Below are 20,915 nucleotides of genomic sequence, written 5' to 3' on the forward strand. Positions count from 1 at the left end.
AACTCTAGAAATGCGGGGTGCCTGGGTGGCTCAGTCAGTTAGGTGTCTGCCTTCGGCTCAGGTCATGATCCCAGGGTCCTGGGATCAAGTCCCGCATCAGGCTCCTTCCCAAGGAGCCTGCTTCTCCCCCTGCTTGTGCGCGCACAAAGTCTCTCTCTGACAAATAAATGAAATCTTTAAAAATAAATAAATAGATTCTAGAAAGGCAATTTTTTAGTGGTTAGGTAATGACCCTATGAAATGAATGGTTTAGAACTTATCCAACAACTCCATTACTAGATGTCTGGATGTTCCCAAACATTCCCTGGGCAAGTTCTGAAGTCATCAAGTCATCAGAAGCTGGTCTACTTTGTAGTGTGAGGGGAAAGGAAATTTTTTCTTTGTTATGACATCACCTCAGACCTCATGCATGTCTATCTAAGTAGACTACAACAGCATTAAGTAGCCAGTGCTTCCTTAAAAGTCATTTATAGTGCCATAAAAGTTTACTATACCAAGTTTCTCTGTTTTTCTCTTTAGCTTCTCTTTCATATTTCTCAAGTGTCCTTTTGTCAACCATTCCAGTCAAATACCTGAAAACAAAGAAAAAAGAAGTAAACACTTAATTACAAATTATTCAGTGAAATTAAGAAGCCCTTTAGGGGAATTTCAACTCCAGAAAACAGCTATTTTAAAATAAAGGAACCACTGATGGATGCTGAAATCATGGAAAGTTTCAGAGGAAAAGATATTTACATGGTCTCAAATTCTCTCCCCGCAGATAAAGGGGAAAAATAGTAAATCTACCATGGGGAATCCTGGCAGACAACACGATAACCAAGTAATCCTGGCTAATAGCACCAGCAGTAAAGAGAACACATCGAGAACTGACATGAGGTAGCCCTGATGGGATGTCCGTGTCATAGTCTTGCCCGAATGTACAATGTTACTCAATCTAACTGTGCAAAACCTCAGTCGAACCCCAACTGAAGAATATCCTAAATAGCACTCTTCAAATTAAGCAAAGTCGTGGAAGATGAGACTGAGGCAACGTCACAAGGTAGAGGAGGCTAAGATGGAACAACTAAATGCAACGTGGAATTCTGGAACTGAAAAATGACATTCATGGAGAACTGGTGAAATTCAAGTAAGAGCCACAGTTTAGTTAACAGTACTGTACCAATACTAACCTCTTAGTTTTGAGGACTATACTATGGCTATTTAATATGTTAACGCTAGGGACGGCTGAAAGGTATACAGGAACTCTGTACTATTTTTGTAACCTTTCTGTAAGTCTAAAATTATTTCAAAATAAAATTTTAAAAAAAGTTATTTATTTTAGGGGCGCCTGGGTGGCTCAGTCGTTAAGCATCTGCCTTCGGCTCAGGTCATGATCCCAGGGTCCTGGGATCGAGCCCCGCATCGGGCTCCCTGTTCAGCGGGAAAGCCTGCTTCTCCCTCTCCCACTCCCCCTGCTTGTGTTCCCTCTCTCGCTGTGTCTTTCTCTGTCAAATAAATAAATAAAATCTTTAAAAAAAAATTTATTTATTTTAAAGAGAGAGTGCAAATGTGAGCAGGGGTGGGGCAGGGAGGAGGGAGAAGGGGAGAGAGATAGAAGCAGACTCCCTGATGAGTGCAGAGCCCCACACTCGATCTCACGACCCTGAGATCATGACTTAAGCTGGAACCAAGAGTCAAATGCTCAACTGACTGAGCCACCCAGAAGCCCCCAGAATAAGATTTTTTTAAGGGACAAATATAAATACTATATAAAAGAAATGTTGTCCAACAGTGTTGGCCAGGCAATTAAATCTTATTAATACATTTCAATATTTAATATTTTTAAAAAATTATCAAAGATTATAATTTTAAAACAATTCCTTAGGAATACTGAACTGCTTCCCTTGACAATCCAAATCAAAGCCTTCCTGTTCAAGCTTTCCTCTCTGTGGGTTCTCTGCAGAGTCATCTACAGTGCATGCCCCTAGCCAGTTGAGCAAAGAATCCTAGTGAATGCCCATGAAAATTACAGCCCATAAGCAAAAAGCATACATTCTCCTAAAACACAAAATCATATGGGCCCAACACTTCCAGCCATAGAGCCTTAGTTAAGGATCCCTATTTAAAAGCTTATTTTAAGGTCTGTTGTAGAATTTTCAGAAGTAACTGGGAAGATTACCAACTAAGATTACAAGGCAAGACAATGAAGATATGCCCTCTAGATCCTCTGATGATACAGTTTAAAGAAATGGATCTAATTCAGGAGGGATTAAAATTGTAAAACCTAAAAAAAATAATTTCTATCCCCAATGTGGGGCTTGAACTCACAACCCTGAAACCAAGAGTCACATGTTCTACCAACTGGGCCAGCCAGGTGCCTCCAAATTATAAGAACTTCTAATTTAAAAAAATTTTTTCAATACTAGAATACACTGCTAAAGATCAACCATGGTGTTTTCATACTTAGATAGCTTCTATATATGATAAAAAATTATGATAACAAATTATCTCAGTATGCTAGCAGACTACCTGTCTTTGATGAATCCACCTAGGATTTAAAGAGTTGATGAATCAGGAATAAGGAGTTCCCTCCCTGCCAAGTACCAGATTCATGTGCTGGTTTTCATTATTCCTAAGAAAACTATATTCAAAGCAAACTAAGATTTCCTACAATCTAGGGTTCTATATTAGCGTTTATAAAAAAAAAAAATCTAAAATACAGCTTTCAGAAATACATTTAGTTAATGTTCCAGAAGAGCCTGACAGTGGTAACCAAAGAATTCTAGGGAATGCCTAAAATCCATCAAAAAATACTAACAATGATCACACTGCAAAAATTCCTTCTTAACATCAGCTTTCCTTACAGGTAATGTCTTCATAACTTTTTCAGGTGACCTGTTTTATCTCCTTTGTATGATTGTATGTTTACAATGCCCAAAATTCATTCAATCAAGTTAACTCTATTATTTAACAAAAAATACAGACTTACATTATTTGTCCTCCTATGGTTGACTTGCCAGCATCTAAAAGTAACAACAACATCAATAATATGCAAACCACAGGCGTAAAAAAAAACAACAAAAAACCGCTATATGTGCTAACGCCATTACCAATTAGCATAGATAATTACATAATTTCAGTTGCAAAAGAAGCTGCCAAGACCCCTTGCCGCTCAACAATGACTTATACTGATCAAGAATTTAGAACTACTTTACTGATAAAGAAGAATGTTTGAACAGACTGCTCTCTGACCTTCAGCTAAGAGCACAGCTAAGAGCACAGCAGCAACAGAATATAAATTACCCAAGGGGAATCTCAGGGGACAGCAAAAGCAGCCAAAGAGCTGTGAACTACATTTAGGTAGTCTACCTTTCACTAATTTTAGCAAATATAGGTGTCCCTTTACAAATTTCAAAGGAGTTCTTGCTACTAAAAGAAGTAGTACGGTGTAGCATTATATTCAGGAGAAGGCAGAGATAAAGGGAAGGAAAAAAGGACACATGATTCTGTATTTTCTTCTCATGATTTTGGGGCTAAGTCAGATGGTCAGGGAATATCTGAGTAAATTAAATAGGGTTTTGTTTTGTGCTAAACCAGTAACCTCACAAGCATCCAGAAGTCACTCCAAATTATTAATTTCCTTTGTCACACAAAATTAAAACTATCTAGGTTAGATGAAACCCATAAAATTAACAAATTAACTGAAGTTCACACAAAACAACAGGCACGTTTTCTAGAATATTAACTAATAGATGTCATAATATGCTTAGCCACCATCGGGGGGTCTATAAACCAACTGTGCATAACATATACAAATATACTGAAGCTTATTTTCTTCCAGCTTCCATGACATTACAAAATTATTTGTATGTCCAACAAAGCAATGTTGTTGCTTAGTTGGCAATGCTTTGCCAGCTAAAAAAATCTATCAAGTGAAATATCAAAACATTTCAGAGTAATTCAGTTCAGTTTCACTAAACCTCTCCAAGTAGCTGTTTGATGTAGCTAATGACCGGTCACTGCTTCACTGCTAGGAGTGTAACTTACCTACATGCCCAATGAATACCACATTTACATGTTCTTTTTTAGGAGCCCCAGGGGGTGCGACCACAGATTTAGGTTTTGGTATTTCCTCTTCCTCCTCCATCATTTCTTGGGCGTTCTCCTCTGGGGGTCTTCCGTCTCCCAAGGAACCACCCCCTAACTCTGCTTCACTTATTTCTTCTTTGTGTTCCCATGATTCTTCTGGGGACATTTCTGTCTCCCCATTTTCTACTGAAATAAGACATTTAACTTAGATTCCGAAAAAGACTTACAATCTGTACTGTAAAACACAGATGCCTTCAAACAACAAATAGAACTTTGCATATTTAGTTCTATTTCCTAACAATCTAGTGAAACATAAGCAGGAAAATCTCTTTCACAACAGAAATGGATGACAGCTTTCAAGCTGGCCCCACTGCGGACATCAGAGCTGACTCAGAGACTATGAGAGATTGCTATTTTAACAAAGCTTCACTTCCATAAGGACAGACAAAATGTAAACAGGAGATGTACCATTCCTAACAGCCCAGTTATTCCAGCGTCAGGATGTCCTGACACAGGGAAAACGGGAAAGTTGACAATCAGAACTCGGATTTACAACATCTTTGCTCTTCCCTCTGCAAGTCATGTGGTATCAACTTTATCAAAGACATGGGGAATCTGACACCCTTAAGAGTAAGAAAGTTGCAAAAAGGAAGGAAATTTTTCACAAACGACATCGAACAAGCACAAGTCCTTCAACTGCCTTTAGCGCTCTTCCACTCAGCTTTCACATCTGCAGCCATTCAGTGTATCATGGCAGCGCTCATGTCCAACCAGGTCTGCTTTCTAAGTCCCACAGAAAAGACTCAAAGTCAGTTTTAAATGCAGGCATTACAATAACCATGACACTTACATTTGCACCTTATATCCTGAAAGGGTTTCATATTACTGTATTAATATGGTCAGAAATTTTCTTACCAACAGGTTCTGAAAGTTCCATGCTAACAGCTGAATTTGAACCTAGACAAGAAATTGAGATATAATATATATTTACAAAACAATATCCAGGCTTCACACACCATAGACAACTTAATGTTTTCTCAATTAGACATTCAAAGGATCATATCATAGAAAATTACCTTCACACAACAATGACTGTTCGTCTTGAGAAGATTCCACAGGTGCTGTATAATAGAAATAAGTCCTATTAAAAATTAAGTCCCATACATCCATTTTCATCTATCTTTTAAAATACGGTAAAAATAGAATTTCAATAGCCCAACAAAAACCTCAGTAATTTAGACCAACAGCAACTAACTCAGGTGTTCAAATTAGAAGTCTGTTTAAAAAATCTTTTTAAACATCTACTGATTACAGCAGATTTTTACCATATTTTCAGTAATTGAAATGTATTCATAAAGATATGCTTATTCTCTTAATTTGCTTCATAAAATTTTTCCTTCAAAGGTATTATAAAAGTAATCTGCGGCCCAGTGCAGATCAAATTATTAAGATTTTGCTCAACAAATACACATTACTTCTCTAGATTCTCTCTTGCTAGCTCCAGGTGGCCAAGAAAGCTATGATTAGCTCTTTTTAAAATTCCATAATCACATATTATTACTAAGATCCTTGAATAAATTCTATCTGATACCAATAAAATAAAAAGGACATTCACACAAAGTCCTTGAAATGCAAAGGATCCCTTACAACGTGTCAGAAATGGTGATTACAATGACGCCAGTTTTGCCCTAAATTAGACTTCTAAGATCAAGCAACAATCCAGTTTCCACAGCTGCCACACTGCAAATCTACATATGACATCCCTGGAAGAGAGGTATGAGAAATATATACTGATACCCAAATATGTAAATTTATTTTTTATATCTGATAAACCTAAATGATATCCCAATATGAAAGTGCCCTTGCTTCAAAAAAATCTCCAAGAAGCAAAAGGTATCAAAGAATTTGAAGTCACCTGAATCCTGCACACCAAATAATAAATAATGAATTCATAACTGCAAAGCTCATATTTAAAATCACTTCGTAGAATCACCTGTAAGTCAAGACAAAGTTTTGGGCCCAGTCTTCAACAATGTGAAGTGTTGAAGAAAGTAATTTCCTGTTCCTGAAAGGTAAAGGGCAACCAAGTTTTTCCAAGAGAAGTGACATGCTGAGTGTCACTTGGGAAGGTCCCTCTACCATGGCAAAGAGATAATGAGAGAGGGGAAAAAAAACACCACTGGCAGAAAGACCAACATCACACTACAGGCAAGCATTCCCTGTGAACACGTGAGCGGTACAACTAGAGAGGAGGGGTCGAGGGAAAAGATAACAGAGGCATCATCTGGCAGGAGGAGGAAGGAAGAGTGAAAGGTCTAAGATGACCCCAGCCTACCTGGTTAGCAGGATATAAACAGAAACTAAAAAATCATTTGAACGAGGTGTGGGAGGGAACAGGAATTATACTTTTGTTTTCCTATTTCAAAGAAAAGTTTATGGGTGTGGGAAGGAAAATTTCTTAATTTTCAGAGAAAGCCAAGTTCATATGCCTCCCTCGGGCTGGAGGGGGCAGCACAGGGTAGTGGCAAGGGGCTAGCACTGAGCTGACTCCTGCTATAAATGCTGGCTTGTCACTTCAGGTTGTGAGATGCAGCTACTTCACTGGAATTCTGGAAATGACATACCACCCACCTGACAGGACCGCTGAGAGAACTAAATGAGAGAATACATTTGGTTTGTATTAAGTAACTCCTGGCACCAAGCAGATATTCAACACGTGAGTCTCTTCGCCCTAACGCGCTGGGACACACTCGCCTCTATCAACCAGCATGACTGAGGATCAAATGTGTGCCAGCCTGGACAGAGGCCCTCACAAATCCACACAGCGCTCGAGGTCGGGGCATATTACCTCCAACTGATTTTTAACAAGCCGTGATGTGCTGACTCATTCAATCCCTCCAAACACCCTGAAAATACGTAACTGCAATCACTCCCATCTAACATTCAGACAAACCCGACCCAACCGGGCTTTTCCAAGTTAGACAAGCGCCATCTCGCCCTCCTTCAAACAGCCCCTGCTGAAAAATTACTCGATAAAAGTACACTGAGTCAGAGATGACGTAGTGTTTTAAGGCAGGAAAAAGATCACACAGTAAGATACCCCAAACTGCAGCTGAGCTTTACAAAACCCAACAATACACATAGCTGACCACCCAGTTCTAGAACTAACTCTTAAGATTTACAAATACACAACACATGCAGAAGACTGTAAGGCGCTGCTCAGGATAATGATATCAGTCACCAGACCACCTCAGTGGCTGCAGAACGCACCATAATGAAAATCTGCTCAAGGCTTTATTTTTCAAAATGTCCTATTTATGATATGTTCGCCTTAAGTTTGTAAAGCTCACAGGGACAGAGAGAGTCAAATACCAAAATCAATTAAGTGCTTAATATATACCTAATGGTATTAAAGGGCCCCAAAATAAGAAGTTGACCATACTTTCCCCAATGTGGAAAAAAGCTTTCCATGCATCCAGACATGGATCACATTATAAACCTAATGGCAAGGCTAGCGACATTTGTCAACTGGTATTTCTGCAATAATGAACCAGAAAAATCAGATATAGCAAGATGTTCTTTTAAACTTCTCAATCTAATTGCACACCAGTCTTCTTACACGCACACACATACACAGTCAACACTTTCCAGTTCATTCTACCCAGGTCTTATTCATAATGCATATCATATCCTGACTTTATTAGCACTAAGGAGCCCGGGCTCAGAATTCTACAAGGGCCCAAAGTCATTTGTTCATGGTCAGCAAACAGATGACCGTGATTTAAGTCCTGCACAGTTCATATCCTGGTGAAGGAAAAGCTAGTAAACATTCCGAGGAGTAAGGAGTGACATTATGGTTTCATATTTTCCAATGGTATTTCCATGTTCAGAAATACACCCTTGTCAAGTATTCAAAAAACGAACGATTCTAATTAAGTGGGAAAGTTATCAGACTGCATCAATGAGTAACCTGCCATATCCCAAATTAAAAGGGAAACTAATACTCTGGTTCCTGATAAAGGAAGATTAACGAACTAGGTGTGATACTGGGTATATCACCACAAATTTTAAAACAAGAGGTGAAAGATGTTACTGTCAGTCAGTATGACTGCCTGTGCTTTAACACCGATGATGATCTGAATCTTAAAACTGTTAAGAGAAAATTTGATCCTGGTGAAATAAGCCAGACACAAAGGGTCACATGCTGTACAATTCCACTCATATAAAATGTTCAGAACAGGTAAATCCACAGAGACAGAAAGCAGGCTGGTGGTTGCCAGAAGCTGGGAGGAGGCAAAGGGAATGGGAAGTAACTGCTGAACGGGCACGGGTCTCCTCTCGGGGGGCAGGGAGGGTGCTGAAAATGTTTTGGAACTAGACAGAGGTGGTGATTGCACAACACTGGCTGAATTTTTTACTTTAAAACGGTTAATTGTATGTTACATGGATTTCACTGTAATTTTTGTTTTTAAACATTTATTTATTTGAGAAAGAGAGCAGGGGGAGGGTCAAAAGGAGAGGGAGAGAAAGAAGCTGACTCCCCACCGAGCGTGGAGCCCAACACAGGGCTCGATCTCACGCCCCTGAGATCGTGACCTGAGTGGAAATCAAGAGTCAGACGCTTAACCAACTGAGCCACCCAGGCACCCCATGATTTCACTGTAATTTTTGTAAAAAGAATATAAATATTTTTAAAAGAGCTGATCATGGAGGGGCACCTGGCTGGCTCAGTTGACAGAGCATGAGACTCTTTGTTCTCAGGGCTCATGAGTTCAAGCCCATGTTTAGCATGGAACTCACTGAAATGAAATGAAAGATCTGATCATGAATCAAAAGACGTCAACATGGAGACTCGTACTTTGTCAGCCCATCAGTATAGCACAAGTTAGTCAAGGCCATACAGGTGGTAGATAATGAAATGTTTTAATTCAAGCTACGTGTTTTCAACACAAATGTCTGGCCAATTCTTGAAAAGTGCTTAATCTGTATATTTCATAAATAACCAATTTGAATTTGTACTGCTTTAGATATAAAACTGATCTTTAATCCTCTTTACACACTAAACAGCAATATATAAAACAGCTACCCTAACTAAAATTCCTTAGCCTTGTTAGCTAAATGGTATGCTCATTAAAGAAAAAAATAAAAACAATTTCAGTGCTGTCACAGAAGTCACCGTGTGTTACACTGGACAGAAGTGAGAAACAGTGTGACAAAATTCTGCCCAATACAAGTTTCTGCAGTGAGGGACGTGTTCTCTGTGCTGTGATAGGACAGTCCTAAGCCACATGTGGCTATTAAGCATTTGAAAGGTGGTACCTCAACTGAGGAATGGAATTTTAAATTTTACTTAATTTCAATTAATTAAAGAGCCACAAGGGCCCAGCTCTAGCGGCTCTCACACATTCTCCCTAAGTGTACAAACTGGCCACACCTGATCTTCCACTTTTATCACACTCCCGACCCAGCCCACCACCCGAAGGCTAATGATCCCTCCTCAGAACTCCTCTAGGGTAGGACCCTGCCTTCAATTACAGGGGCACACAAACAGATCTTCGTTCTGGTTCCCCCGGAGATCACAGACTTCCAGAACGATGGTGGTTTTCTGAAATATGGAGACTTTTTTCTCTACTCTTGTAGTCCCCACAGGCTGGCAGAGCGCACGTACCATACAGGATAAACATACAACTGATTTTACTGAATTCCCTTCAGCTTTCTTTTGGTTTTCACAGGGCTGGTTCCTTGTGGTCTTATTGGTTCAGTTTTCTCAGGAGTCTTATGTTTACTACATTCCCATAAGGGCTCAACAGAGTAAAAACAACCTTCTATGTGCTGGCCTTTTTTTTTTTTTTTTATTAAGATTTTATTTATTTGACAGAGAGAGAGAGCACAAGTAGGTAGAGAGGCAGGCAGAGAGAGAGAGAGGGAGAAGCAGGCTCTCTGCTGAGCAGGGAGCCCGATGCGGGACTCGATCCCAGGACCCTGGGATCATGACCCGAGCCGAAGGCAGACATTTAACCGACTGAGCCAACCAAGCACCCATATGTGCTGACTTTTTAACAAGGGGTCAGAGAAACAATATCCAAGAAATGTTCAAGTATAGTCTGAGTAAGGAACTAAAACCTCTAGCACTCAGGTGACCACGTAGTCTCACCAAAACTGCACGCTGAGGTATTTTTCTCCCACAGACAAAACCAGAAAACAGTAAAGGCAGACATCAGAAATAAGAGCCCACAGAACACATACAAAGGTCCAGGGTTTTGCTTTAATTACCTAACACTCTAAAAATAAAAGGTATGATGTCACAGACAGTAGTGAACAGAGCTGTTTAAAATGATTTTACATCATCGTTTCCTAAAACATATGAAGAAGCAATTTCCAAGTATTACTTTAGAGCACTGCCTCCTTATGAAGATGTTCCTCGGCCCCCACTGACAGAGAACACGGAGACAGAGCCATAGCCCACACACTCATGGGCTCCTTCTCTGAAAAAAGTATCTTGGCCAAAAAGATCGCTCAATATCAAATCACAAGGAAAGGGCTAGCAGAGTAACCATTACTAGAATAAGCTTTGAAATCAGACCTAGATTCTAATCCTAGCTCCTCTGTTTAGTCATGGATGTCACCTTGCTAATTCTTTTTTTTTAAAGATTTTATTTATTTATTTGACAGAGAGAGACACAGTGAGAGAGGGAACACAAGCAGGGAAGTGGGAGAGGGAGAAGAAGCAGGCTTCCCGCGGAGCGATGTGGGGCTCGATCCCAGGACCCTGGGATCATGACCCGAGCCGAAGGCAGACACTTAATGACTGAGACACCCAGGCGCCTCTCACCTTGATAATTTACTTAGCTTCTCTGAGTCTTAATTTTCTTACCTGTAAAATGTGTTTACAGTACCTATACCTCAAGACAGTGTTGTGAAGATTCCACATTAAACAATGATGGTGGTAACTGCTCAGTAAATTTATGATTACAACAAGCAGTTCAAAGCCCCATAATAATTCTAAAAATTTAAGAATGAAATATAAGAAAGGCAAATTCCCGAGTGAGAAGACCCGCGCTGGTTGAGTATCAGCTCTAGGCACACTCTTTTTCCCATTATTAAACAGCGATGTGTGCAGAGAGCACTGAACTAGCAACTGGCAAATGTGGATTCTAGCATCAACCATGGCATTAAAGCTCCAAGTGACCTTATGCCTTCACTTAGCATCTCTAGGCTTCAGTTTCTTTATCCAAAATGAGGCAACTGTTATTACTGCTGGGGTCACTTCTAGCCCTCACATTCCAAAATCCTATTTATTCAATCACTAACACATCGCCACATACCAACTTGATTAGGCTTTCTGTAGAGTTAAATCCCACTGTATTCTTCAAGCAACCCTAAAACATTCATCTATGATTTATATGCCAGCTACGTCAAAAACAACTTGAGGTATACTTGAAATTCATCAACCGAAACCATTTCGGACAGCCCCAATAAGGTACAAAGAGAAGAGAAAAATATGTATATGCAACCAAAATCAACCACCCAAAGGAGATGGACACAGACCGCTTAGTAGTACAGTAACCCACTGGAGTTCTGCAGAAATGGTCAACCAGGAAATTGCCCCAATAACATTCACAAGTATGCACTTTTTGTTTGTTTCAAGTGAAGTGACCTACCATTACCTAGTCAGAATGTAGTCTGAAATTTGGTGTCACCACTCTCAGGCCAGGCTAATAAAAGATGCTCAGAAAATCCTTACTAAACGTTTCTCTCACCTGGAAAGTAGAATTATGCTGGGGATCGGGTTCAACTTGGAGTACGGTAATTAGGTTTCCTCAGAACAAAGCCACTTATGAAAAAAAACCAAACACATCTACAGCCCAGCCATGCTTTGTTAAAATCTACTGAAAACAAGGACAAAACTTTTAAGCAGCTTTGGTATGAATCAACAATTGCAGCTAAAAAAGGAGTCTAAGGATCTCAGAACAATTAAGAACCTTCAACTAGTGGCCAAATTCTTGCTTCCCAAAGATTTTTAAGAACTGTGAACAGAATGACGCAATCCTAAATTAACATGCCCAACAGATACACCACTAGAACTGCACTAACTCACTGCCGCTCCTATGAAAGTGACAACAAGTAATGTAGAAAGAAAAGCCGTCGATGCTCCCGGGGATCCAAGGCACAGCAGGGTACGGGAATCTCCGCCGTGCTGACAGCCGGCAGCTACACCTGTGGCGGGAGGCGCCATTATCTCTTACACCTGAAACTCATGTAACGTAGTGTGTCAACTACAAGTAATAAAGATAACCAATGCTCTACTCCAGCAAATTCCTAGCAAACTTAATAAAATAGGGAAACACAAAGGTTAACCGTGTATATAAATTAGATCTCAATTTAAAAAAACCCCAAGGTATTCACAAAGAACACTTAGCAGAAAACAGATCTTTAGCTTTAGGATTACGGTGACAGGACTGAAATGATTTACATAAGGAAATCTGTGGACAATTCCTCCTCTCAGCTTTGAAAGCCCTCTACCCCCTTTGTATGGCCCCTCTTACCACCTTGGGTCTCCCATTAGAGTAAAACGGGTATTTGATCCATCCCTTTCTATGCTCCTTGAGGGATCACAACTTAATCATCTTGGTGGCATCCCTTCAAGGGCCCAGCACAGCATCCTGTGTTCTGAAGGCATGAAAACATTTGTTCTTTAATTGCAATATATAAGCAAAGCCAGAGATTCACATCTCCAAACATTTCATTCTAATTCTGCTAATTCACCCCAAAACGTTATCAAATCTCTTTCATTCCTTTCTTTTCAACCAGGAAGACAATACTATTTTATTTTTATTTTTTAAAAGATTTTATTTATTTATTTTGAGAGACAGAGACAGCGAGAGAGGCAACACAAGCAGGGGGAGCGGGAGAGGGAGAAGCAGGCCTCCCGCCGAGCAGGGAGCCCGATGCGGGGCTCGATCCCAGGACCCTGGGATCATGACCTGAGCCGAAGGCAGATGCTCAACGACTGAGCCACCCAGGTGCCCCAAGACAATACTATTTTAACACTCTGAGACATTTCCTCCCTGGGACACCTGGGTGGCAGAGTTGGTTAAATATCCAACTCTTGGGGCGCCTGGGTGCCTCAGTCGTTGAGCGTCTGCCTTCGGCTCAGGTCATGATCCCAGGGTCCTGGGATCGAGCCCCGCATCGGGCTCCCTGCTCGGCGGGAAGCCTGCTTCTCCCTCTCCCACTCCCCCTGCTTGTGTTCCTGCTGTTGCTATCTCTCTCTGTCAAATAAATAAATAAAATCTTTAAAAAAAAAAAAAAAAATCCAACTCTTGGTTTCGGCTCAGGTTGTAATCTCAGGGTGTGAAATCGAGTCCTGAGTCGGGCTCCAGAGTCTGCATGGAATTCTCTCTCCCCCTGCCCCTCCCTCTTGTGTGCCACACTCTCTCTCTAAAAAATTAATTAATTAAAACAAAAAAAAAGGATATTTCCTCCCCAGGGAACAAAATCAAGCAAAACAAGGCTTAAAATCTGTCCTCTACATTTCCCTAACTCGCATGATAAATTTTAATTGCTGTCTTTTCATGCAGTACAATTCCAGAAAGGTGAAAAATAAACAAAGGACAAAAGAATGCAAAAAGCTATGTACTAACTACATTAAATAAAACCTGCCCCAAAGAGGGTTTATTCCCAATCAAAAATTCTAACAGTTTTTAAAATCATGAAATAAGAGCCCAAATCTAGGGGCGCCTGGGTGGCTCAGTCGGTTGGGCATCTGCCTTCGGCCCGGGTCGTGGTCCCAGGGTCCTGGGATCCAGCCCCATGATGGGCTCCCTGCTCAGCTGCTCAGCAGAGAGTCTGCTTCTCCCTCTCCCTCTGCCACTCCCCCTGCTTGTGTTCTCTCTTTCTCTGTCAAATAAATAAATAAAATCTTAAAAAAAAAAAAAAAAGAGCCCAAATCTAACAGTCTAATAATGAGTAAGTCAAGGCATAAAAGGGAATAACCAGGTAGAACAGAAAATTAGGTAGGAAAAGAAATGACACTCCAGGAATAATACTTTTCTCCGATTTCCTCTGTTTACTCTATTTCACTTACTGTCCCATGGAAGCCTGAAAAATCCTTGACAGTAGAGTTGTTGTTGCAGGCCTTTGGTCTTACAGAAAGAGAAACAAATCTCAAGAATCTTATCTATTATCTATCTAAACTTATCTCTGTTTCCACAGGTATTGTTTAATGTAAATAAAGTCTAAGGGCCCTGCTGGACAAAACAACTATTACTTTGAATCTGGATCTTCTCTACTCCCGTGGCTCTGAGGAGGTCACCTTTGAGAGATGAGTGATTAACAAGTATTCACCAAATGTTGATGGTTGCATAACTTTGTGAATATACTGAAAACCACTGTATACTTCTAAAAGGTAAATTTTATAGTGAGTTATAGCTCAATCACTAAAAAAAAGAAAATCCCTCCCCCACTAAAAGTTAGCATTCAGCAAAACCCAAACACTACAATATAGACCATTTCTCTTTAAAATTCAAGCTTCAGGGGCGCCTGGGTGGCTCAGTCGTTAAGCGTCTGTCTGCCTTCGGCTCTCGGGTCTTGATCCCAGGGTCCTGGGATTGAGCCCTGAATCAGGCTCCCTGTTTGGTGGGAAGCCTGCTTCTCCCTCTCCCACTCCCCCTGCTTGTGTTCCCTCTCTCGCTCTTGCTCTCTTTGAAATAAATAAATAAAATATTAAAAAATAATAAAAAATAAAATTCAAGCTTCACAACACAATGTGCAACATTTTGGAGACAATTCTTTGGAGGGCCTGCTGAGGCCTGCTAGTTTTATTCTGTACTGCTTTTATTTTTTTATTTTTTTTTAGTATTATATTTATTTATTTGTCAGAGAGGGAGAGAGAGCACAGGAGGCGAGCAGCAGGCAGAGGGAGACGGAGAAGCAGGCTCCCCACCAAGCAGGGAGCCCGACGTAGGACTCGATCCCAGGACCCTGGGATCATGACCTGAGCCAAAGACAGCCGCTTAACCCACTGAGCCGCTCAGGTGTCCCTCTCTACTGCTTTTAATGGCAGAGTTTTGAGAGGTGTTGAGAGTGGGGTGGTGGAAAGGACACTACACCACTATTTTAGAAGCTCCGGCTATTCTAAAAGTCCAAGTGCTATGTATGGTCTGAATATTTGTGTCTCCCATAATTCCTGTATCGAAATCCTAAAGCCTAATGTGATAAAGTCAGTGCGGCGTTTGGGAGGTCCTAGGTCATGAGGGTGGAGCCCTCACGAATAGGATTACTGCCTTTATTAAAAAAAAAAACAAAAAAAGAGGTCCCCTTAGAGCTCCCTTGCTCCTTCTGCCTTAAGACATGGGAAGTCAGCAGTTGGCTATCCAGAAGAGGGCTCTCTCCAGAACAGGCCAGAACCCTGATCTTGGGCTTCCAGCCTCCAGAACTGTGAGCAATAAATTTCTGTTGTTTAAAAGCCACCCAGTCTGGAGTATTTTGTTACAGCAGCCCAAATAAACCAAGACACCGAGTAACCCTGATCACCACTGCTAAATCTGTTTCTCATTTAACAACAACAACAACAATAAAAAGACTGAACCGGGTACAAAGTGGAACTTCAAGTACATTCTATCATAGAAAATGTTAAGTTCTAGTACAAGTAACCCCTGTCTTATATTCTCATTCATTTCAGAACCTCTACTTTAAGGAGAATCACTTAGCTAATTTACTTGGATCTGTAGAGAATTACACTTAAATGAATTATACTTAATTACACTTAAATGTGTTCTACTTAATCATTCCTTTGGAAACCTATATTAAATTTTCAAAGGGATTCAAGGTCAACACTGAATCCCAAGTTCTGACTTGGGACAGCTAGAAACAGGCATAACTAGCAGCCCTCCAGTAAGGTGAATGACACTTTGGGCAAAAGCATCTTCCTCCTCTTGCTCAAGGCCCACTGAAACTATTTCCAAAAAAAAAGAAGAGAAGAAGGAAGGAAGGAATGGAGGGAGGGAGGGAAAAAGGAAGGAAGGGAAAGGAGAGAATTTTCGAGAGAAATGACAGATACTCATTCTAGATAGACACATTTTACAAGTCATTCATTCTGGTGCTCTAGTCTAGACAGACTCCTTCAAGAGCTCTCCTGGTATTTAATTTCAAAATACACCCACCACAAATTTCAGCTATGGCTTAACAACAAAAGAAAACATGCATGCCCTACTGACTATTTCCTCACTATAAAAAAAACCTTGCAAATCTTATGGTTCCCCCTTTGTGAATTTCAATCTAAGTGCTACTTCCAACTTTTTCCCTGCTTCTTCCAAGCACAGTTCCCTGCTCTAAGGGTGGTATTTTATGGACCTGAATGGGCTGGAACATGCAATCCAACATAACTCTGGACCTCAATTCAAAAATCTATTCTTTTTTTTTAAGATTTTATTTATTTGACAGAGAGAGCACAAGCAGGGCGAGCGGGAGAGGGAGAAGCAGACTCCCCGCTGAGCAGGGAGCCCAATGGGGGGGCTCGATCCCAGGACCCCGGGATCTTGACCCGAGCTGAAGGCAGACCTTAACTAAGCCACTCAGACACCCTATTCTTTTCTAAATAAACATCCTACAGAGGATTATTTTTTAACATTAACAGGCATTTTGTAGAAGCATCTGATAAAATCAGTAACACCAATATAGGTTTCCAATAAAAAAAGAAAAACCTGACCACAATGTAGGGAATTTTCTTACCAACAACCATTTCCCCACACACTTTTACATCTCCCACTTCTAGTAGTGTCACAGAGAAAAGGGTTAAGAGTAAAGCTGAAATTGGCAAATACCAGGAAGAGAAAAGCAATCCCCCCACCTAAGAGGTACTGCCTAACCACTCAACAATAACCATTATTCCTGACTATTGCTCTAAGGACGACTGTCTTTTGATGGCTGATGGCTACATACGCTGGAAATGGAGTTCTAGGTGTAGCCCAAGGGGTGCTGGGGCCCCCAAAGGAGGCGGGGGGGGGGGCAAAAAGAAAATGGCTGGATAAAAGGAATCTACCCATGATAAAGTATGGGGAAACCGATACTTTTGGGAGCTGGTAATGAACTAGTTTGGGCAGCCAAAATGGCTTGATCTAAGCAAAAAAAAAAAAAAAAAAAAAAAAAAGAACTGAATTTCCTTACTCAAAAGGAAAAAATCAAGTGCCTATACAAATAAAATACCAGTCAATAAAACAACCAAATCCAAACTGTGTACTCACATATACACTTTGCAAAAGTATTTCTTCAAACTCTTTTTGCCTCTAGAGAGAAAACTATAGCAAAAATTTCTGAAGAAACTAACCTCCCAGAGCACTTTTATGATGTCCACTTATCTAAGAAATACCACAATTTAGAACTTTAAAGAGAAATCAACAACCCATTCTCACACACAAATTGTTGGGAACATCTATGACCCAGTCCCCAATACCCTGGTTAGATAATGGGAAGGACATTCCACCTTCTCCTTTCTTTTTCTCTTTAATCAATACAGACAGTTCCTAACACAAGCACCTGTCTCTGGGAGGTATAAAGTTCTCTGATTTGACATTCCTATAAGTCAGTTCCCGAAAGCATGCTATCACTGAAGCAGAACACAGCAAGATTTTTAAAGACCGAACTTAACTTGAAACCACAGAAAGAATGCCTACCAGCGCTGATGAGAATGGAACATGACGACTGCTAAGTCCTAACAAATGCTCAAGTGTGTGAACAGACTCACTCCTGACACAGTAACAGAGAGAGCGAGTTATTCCAAGCAACCTGAGTAAAGTAAACGATTTTAACGCAATGAAAATTCCAAACGTGTCACTAAGAAGAAAAGCCCAAGTCGCACTCAAGGAAAAGGGCACACAGATCCATGTAGCTTCCTAACACATTAACGTTGAAGTGAGGAACTCTAACTTCCTGACACTTTGTGAACTTCACAAGCTTACAAATGCTAAGGGTGAACGAGATCTTTGTATTGATAGCCAACAGTTTCTGCCGGATCACAAGGCTGCAATGCATCTTGGGATTCCTTCAGGACGGTTCCGTGTCACAGACATTTAAAACGCAATTACAGTCTCAATAATAGAAACTGCAGCAAGAGACGCTCTCTCGGCTCGGCCGAAGGTGAAGGGAAAACTCGAGCATTCGTCCTCGCCAACTCCTCGGATCTCTCAACGCCCACCAGACCCACTCGTGGCTCCATCTGCGCTCACTTCTAGGCCTCGTGGCACTGACCTGCCGCGGCCCCCTCTCCGTCCCATACGGTCCCCACTGCCAGGGGGTGGCTGCGGCCCCCACGGGGGAGGGGCGGCCCCCAGGCCCAGCGGGTGTCCCCCGCACGCCGCCCCCGCCCCGCCCGGCCCTCCGCCGCCGCCGCCACCGCCCCGCGCAGGCCGCCTCCCCGGCCCCGGGCCGCCCCACCCAGGGCTGCCCGCGCCCGGCGCCGCTGTCAGCGCTCCACGTGCCACCCGGCCCCGCGGGGCGCGCCGCTCGAGCCCACCGCACCCCACCCCACCCCCAGCCCCAGTGGGCTCCGGGCCCAGGCCGGCTGCTCCCGCCCTCGCCTAGCCCGGCTTCCTCCCGCGCCCCGAGGCCGCCCGCGCGTCCCGGCCCTTTACCCGGAGGGCCTCCCGCGCCGCTGCCGGCTCCGTGGTTGGGGGTGGCGGCGCCGGCTGGGGGCGGCGGCTGCTGGGCCGGGCCCCGCAGGAAGGACGGCACGAACTCGGCGGCGTGGACGTTGGGCACGAAGGGCTTGGCGTTGACGTTGAGTTGCCGGCTGAAGGCCGCACTGAGGTGCTCACGCTGGGCCTCGGTCGCCGCCGTCGCCGCCGCCGCCGCCAAGGGGCCGCCGCCGCCGCCACACGGGCCCGGCCCGGGGGCTTCCATGTCCGCCTGGTCCCAGCAGTCGGGCGCCGAGTCGCTGCTGCTGCTGCCGCTGCTGCTCCCGCCGCCGCCGCCGCCACCACCGCCACTGCCCGGATCCATGATCGGGGGGGCCGTGTGTGTGGTGAAGAGAGGGCGGGAAATGGAGGCGGGGGCGACGGGCCGGGCAGGAGCAGGCCGCGATGACCCGGCGAAGCGGCGAGGCAGAGGGGCCGGGGGCTAGCGACACAATCCCCGGCGTTGTCGCGGCGAAGGCTCCAGTCCCAACTCCGCACTCGCGACGACAACGGCGGCGGCGGCTCAACCCTCCTCGTGTGTGCGAGCGGATCTCCTCCCACCCAACCCCAACCACCTCGGACCGCCTCAGCGCCAACCCCACGCCGGCGCGGATTGACCCCGCCCTGCCACCCGTACCTTCGCCTCGGTAGTTCTTGGCCCTGCCCTTCCCAGTTTCCGGCTATGAGGTGCTGCAGCAGATGGAACTACGAGTTCCGGCAGCAACCGCGCGACCCCGCTGCGGTTTTCCCGGGGGCCGACGGGAGTCGGAGTTCCGAACCCCAGAGCAACCGGAAGCGGCTCCGGCTCCCGGCAGGCAGCGCGAGGAGGCGGAGGTCCAGTCGTCGCTCGGCGGCCCCACCTGTCACCGGTGGGGGCAGGGGTGGGGGCGCGTTCTTGCGCGACACTTCAGACCCCGGGGTGGTCCTCGCCGTCCTGTTGGGCACAGGATGCGGGGAAACGGACAGCAGTTCTAAGGCGCAAAACACAGCGCTCCCCTCCTGGAATTCCTTCTCGCATCACCAGCCTGTGCGCTCTCTGCTTCCCAGTCTTCCTACCTTGTGCTCTCTTTCCACCTTCCTTCTCCCCGCCCCCAGCCAGATTTTGCCCTACATTTCAAAGCCGACGCTGCGCGCCTTACATTTTATGTATTCATTTGGTAGAAGAGAATAAAACCGTGAGACAGTACAACTTAAACTGTAGTGTGGCTCGTAAAGCGCTCGGGCCCAGGCTCTGCCCCGGCACAGGGGATTATTAACTGGGAACTTGGAATGACTCACCGTCTGTTTGACTAGTCATTTAAAGCCCTCACCCAAACTTTTCCATCCCTCCCTCCTCCTGGCCAAGGGCCTTGCAAATTAAACAGAGGATTGGCCTATTCCATAATGTATCCAGCTGTATCCAACGAATACGGTTATTTTGGTGCGTCCAGCTTCTATATGCACCATTAGGTGAAGTGTTTTTCTTCTGAACGATGGGATTTGCTCGAGTATTCCCGTAGTGTTTTATTGACTGCTTCTCACGCGGGCAGACTGAGTTTAGGTAAACATGGAGGTGGGGGGAAGCGAAAGATAAATACTTGGACTCAATTACATGAAGTAGGAAAATAACGTTGTTCTGAGTACCTGTTAAGTTTTCCTGTAATTCACCCATGCGGAGCCCAAGACGGGGAAAAACATATTGTTGATATTTTTCTCCAAGGAGTCTAGACAGAGTGTAACTAACCTGCTAAAAATCACAGAGTAAAGGCGTAGACACACAGAGAATAGATGTTTCTTAACAACCGTATGTTACAGTCCAAAATCCAGATCTAGATATGAATTTAAACTTTAAATACCTGTATCTTAAAGATAAAAGAGGATCCAGCCCATTAATGAGACAGCTCAAAAACAAAGCTGCGTCAGGTACCTTTCAAAACAAATTCTATGCTAAAGTGGTTTGAAATTCTGTTTAATATTAAACTAGCAATTTTTATGAATGCTTTTTTTTTTCTTGAACTTTTTTTTCCTTAAAGATTTTATTTATTTGACAGAGAGAGACACAGCGAGAGAGGGAACACAAGCAGGGGGAGTGGGAGAGGGAGAAACAGGCTTCCCGCGGAGCGGGGAGCCTGATGCGGGGCTCAATCCCAGGACCCTGGGATCATGACCTGAGCCGAAGGCAGACGCTTAACAACT

At 43.3% G+C, this 20,915-nt stretch overlaps 2 protein-coding genes across 3 annotated transcripts in view; one reads left to right on the forward strand and one right to left on the reverse strand.

Annotated features, from left to right (window-relative positions):
• Positions 1-19,065, reverse strand: part of GSPT1 (G1 to S phase transition 1) — a 37,754-nt gene extending 18,689 nt beyond the window's left edge. The window contains exons 1-6 of one of the 2 annotated variants that reach the window (XM_032392181.1): positions 18,699-19,065; positions 5,145-5,189; positions 4,984-5,025; positions 4,027-4,251; positions 2,969-3,002; positions 495-572 (exon numbers count right to left, since the gene is read on the reverse strand). In XM_032392181.1, the coding sequence (XP_032248072.1) occupies positions 495-572; positions 2,969-3,002; positions 4,027-4,251; positions 4,984-5,025; positions 5,145-5,189; positions 18,699-19,065 (791 nt within the window). Of the gene's footprint in view, positions 1-494; positions 573-2,968; positions 3,003-4,026; positions 4,255-4,983; positions 5,026-5,144; positions 5,190-18,698 lie in introns of both variants that reach the window. The other variant, XM_032392179.1, reaches the window with a different exon arrangement.
• Positions 19,066-19,422: 357 nt separating this feature from the next.
• Positions 19,423-20,915, forward strand: part of TNFRSF17 (TNF receptor superfamily member 17) — a 79,221-nt gene continuing 77,728 nt past the window's right edge. Inside the window, 1 exon segment of the mRNA XM_032392218.1 lies at positions 19,423-19,609. Within this exon segment, the coding sequence (XP_032248109.1) occupies positions 19,423-19,609 (187 nt within the window).

The sequence above is a fragment of the Phoca vitulina genome, unplaced genomic scaffold, assembly GCF_004348235.1.
Source record: "Phoca vitulina isolate PV1807 unplaced genomic scaffold, GSC_HSeal_1.0 scaffold66, whole genome shotgun sequence".
NCBI classification, from domain to species: Eukaryota; Metazoa; Chordata; class Mammalia; order Carnivora; family Phocidae; genus Phoca; species Phoca vitulina.